Source organism: Aythya ferina (assembly GCF_964211825.1).
Source record: "Aythya ferina genome assembly, chromosome: 15".
NCBI classification, from domain to species: Eukaryota; Metazoa; Chordata; class Aves; order Anseriformes; family Anatidae; genus Aythya; species Aythya ferina.
In genome coordinates, this window is record NC_140314.1 from 17412687 (window position 1) to 17413882 (window position 1196).

Here is a 1196-nt window from a genome sequence, read left to right on the forward strand (position 1 = left end):
GTAAGTGTCGAGCACAGGAGAAAAAATAATAAAAACGTATTATGTATGTTATAGTAATGGACAGTTGAACAGGGAGATGATTGAGCGTCCAGTGACTGTGGTTCAGCGGCCGTTGGAGGCACGACACTGACCAAAGCCTAAAGGTCCGTCCTGGCTCGGGCAGACCCATGGGAGGAACACCGAGCGCAGGCCTCGGCGCTTCTCAGCCACGTTCCCTGCGGGCAGAGCCCCTCAGCCAACACATGTCGGCCTCCGCGCAGCAGGGAGGCAGCCAGCCCAGTGCGACCTTCCCGCACCCAAATCCGGACCCCAAAGCAACGCCCTTACCCCAGCACAGCACGCAGCCAGGAGTCACCGTGCCCTAAAATCCCATCCACGGCACCCGGATCCCGATTTAGGGCCCAGAATCGCGTGGCCCAGCTGTGGCACCACGGGCCCGAGCCCTCCCCCCGCCCCTCCCCGGTGCGGCAGGGGCCGGAGCCCTTGGGGTCAGGCCGGTTGCCACGAAGAAACCCCGTCCGGCAGCAGGCCCAGCGCCCGACCACCAAGGGGGGGAGCCCCGGGCCGGGGCTACCAACCCCGGCCCGCCATTACCTGCAGGTGACTTTGAGGGCGACGAGGAAGGCGCAGCCCAGCGCGATGGCAGCGCCGCACAGCAGCTCGGGCCGCCGCGCCATGCGGGCGGCGCGGGGCCGCGGGCTGGAGGCAGCCGCAGGGCCGGGGCCGCCACATAACGACATCACACCCGGGCGGGGCGGGGCGGGGCCGGCCTGCAGGACACCGGGCCCCGGGAGCTCCCCGCCGCCCGCCCGGCAGCCGGCGAACCCGCCGCCGCCACGTCGCGCCGCCCCGAGCAGGCGCAGAGGCGGCCGGGAGGGGCGGGGAGGCTGCGCCCTTCCTCCTCCTCCGCCTCAGGGAACTCCGCCTGCTCAGGGGATCCCCCTCCTCGTCCTCCTCCTCAGGGGTTCCCTCCGTTCCTGACAGGACCGCACGCCCCCCTGGAAGCTGTTCCCCCCCCTCCCCCACGGATTAATTAAAGCTCTCACACTGTCCATATAGAAGAAGGCTTTCATGTTTAGTTTTGTCTAGGATTACTTCCAATAATTTACAGAGCACTTACATTAAACAAGGAAAGCATAAAATTGAGAAAGCAACGATACAATGAGGTTTTGTCACAGAAATAAGTGTCATAGTAC

The 1196-nt window shown here is 65.0% G+C and overlaps 1 protein-coding gene across 2 annotated transcripts in view; it reads right to left on the minus strand.

The window, feature by feature from the left end:
- TXNDC11 (thioredoxin domain containing 11) overlaps positions 1–837 on the minus strand; it is a 29085-nt gene extending 28248 nt beyond the window's left edge. The window contains exon 1 of one of the 2 annotated variants that reach the window (XM_084536352.1): positions 595–837. In XM_084536352.1, coding sequence (XP_084392478.1) covers positions 595–740 — 146 coding nt within the window. In that variant the 5' untranslated portion in view covers positions 741–837. The remainder of the gene's footprint in view (positions 1–594) is intronic. The other variant, XM_084536353.1, reaches the window with a different exon arrangement.
- Positions 838–1196: the final 359 nt, after the last annotated feature.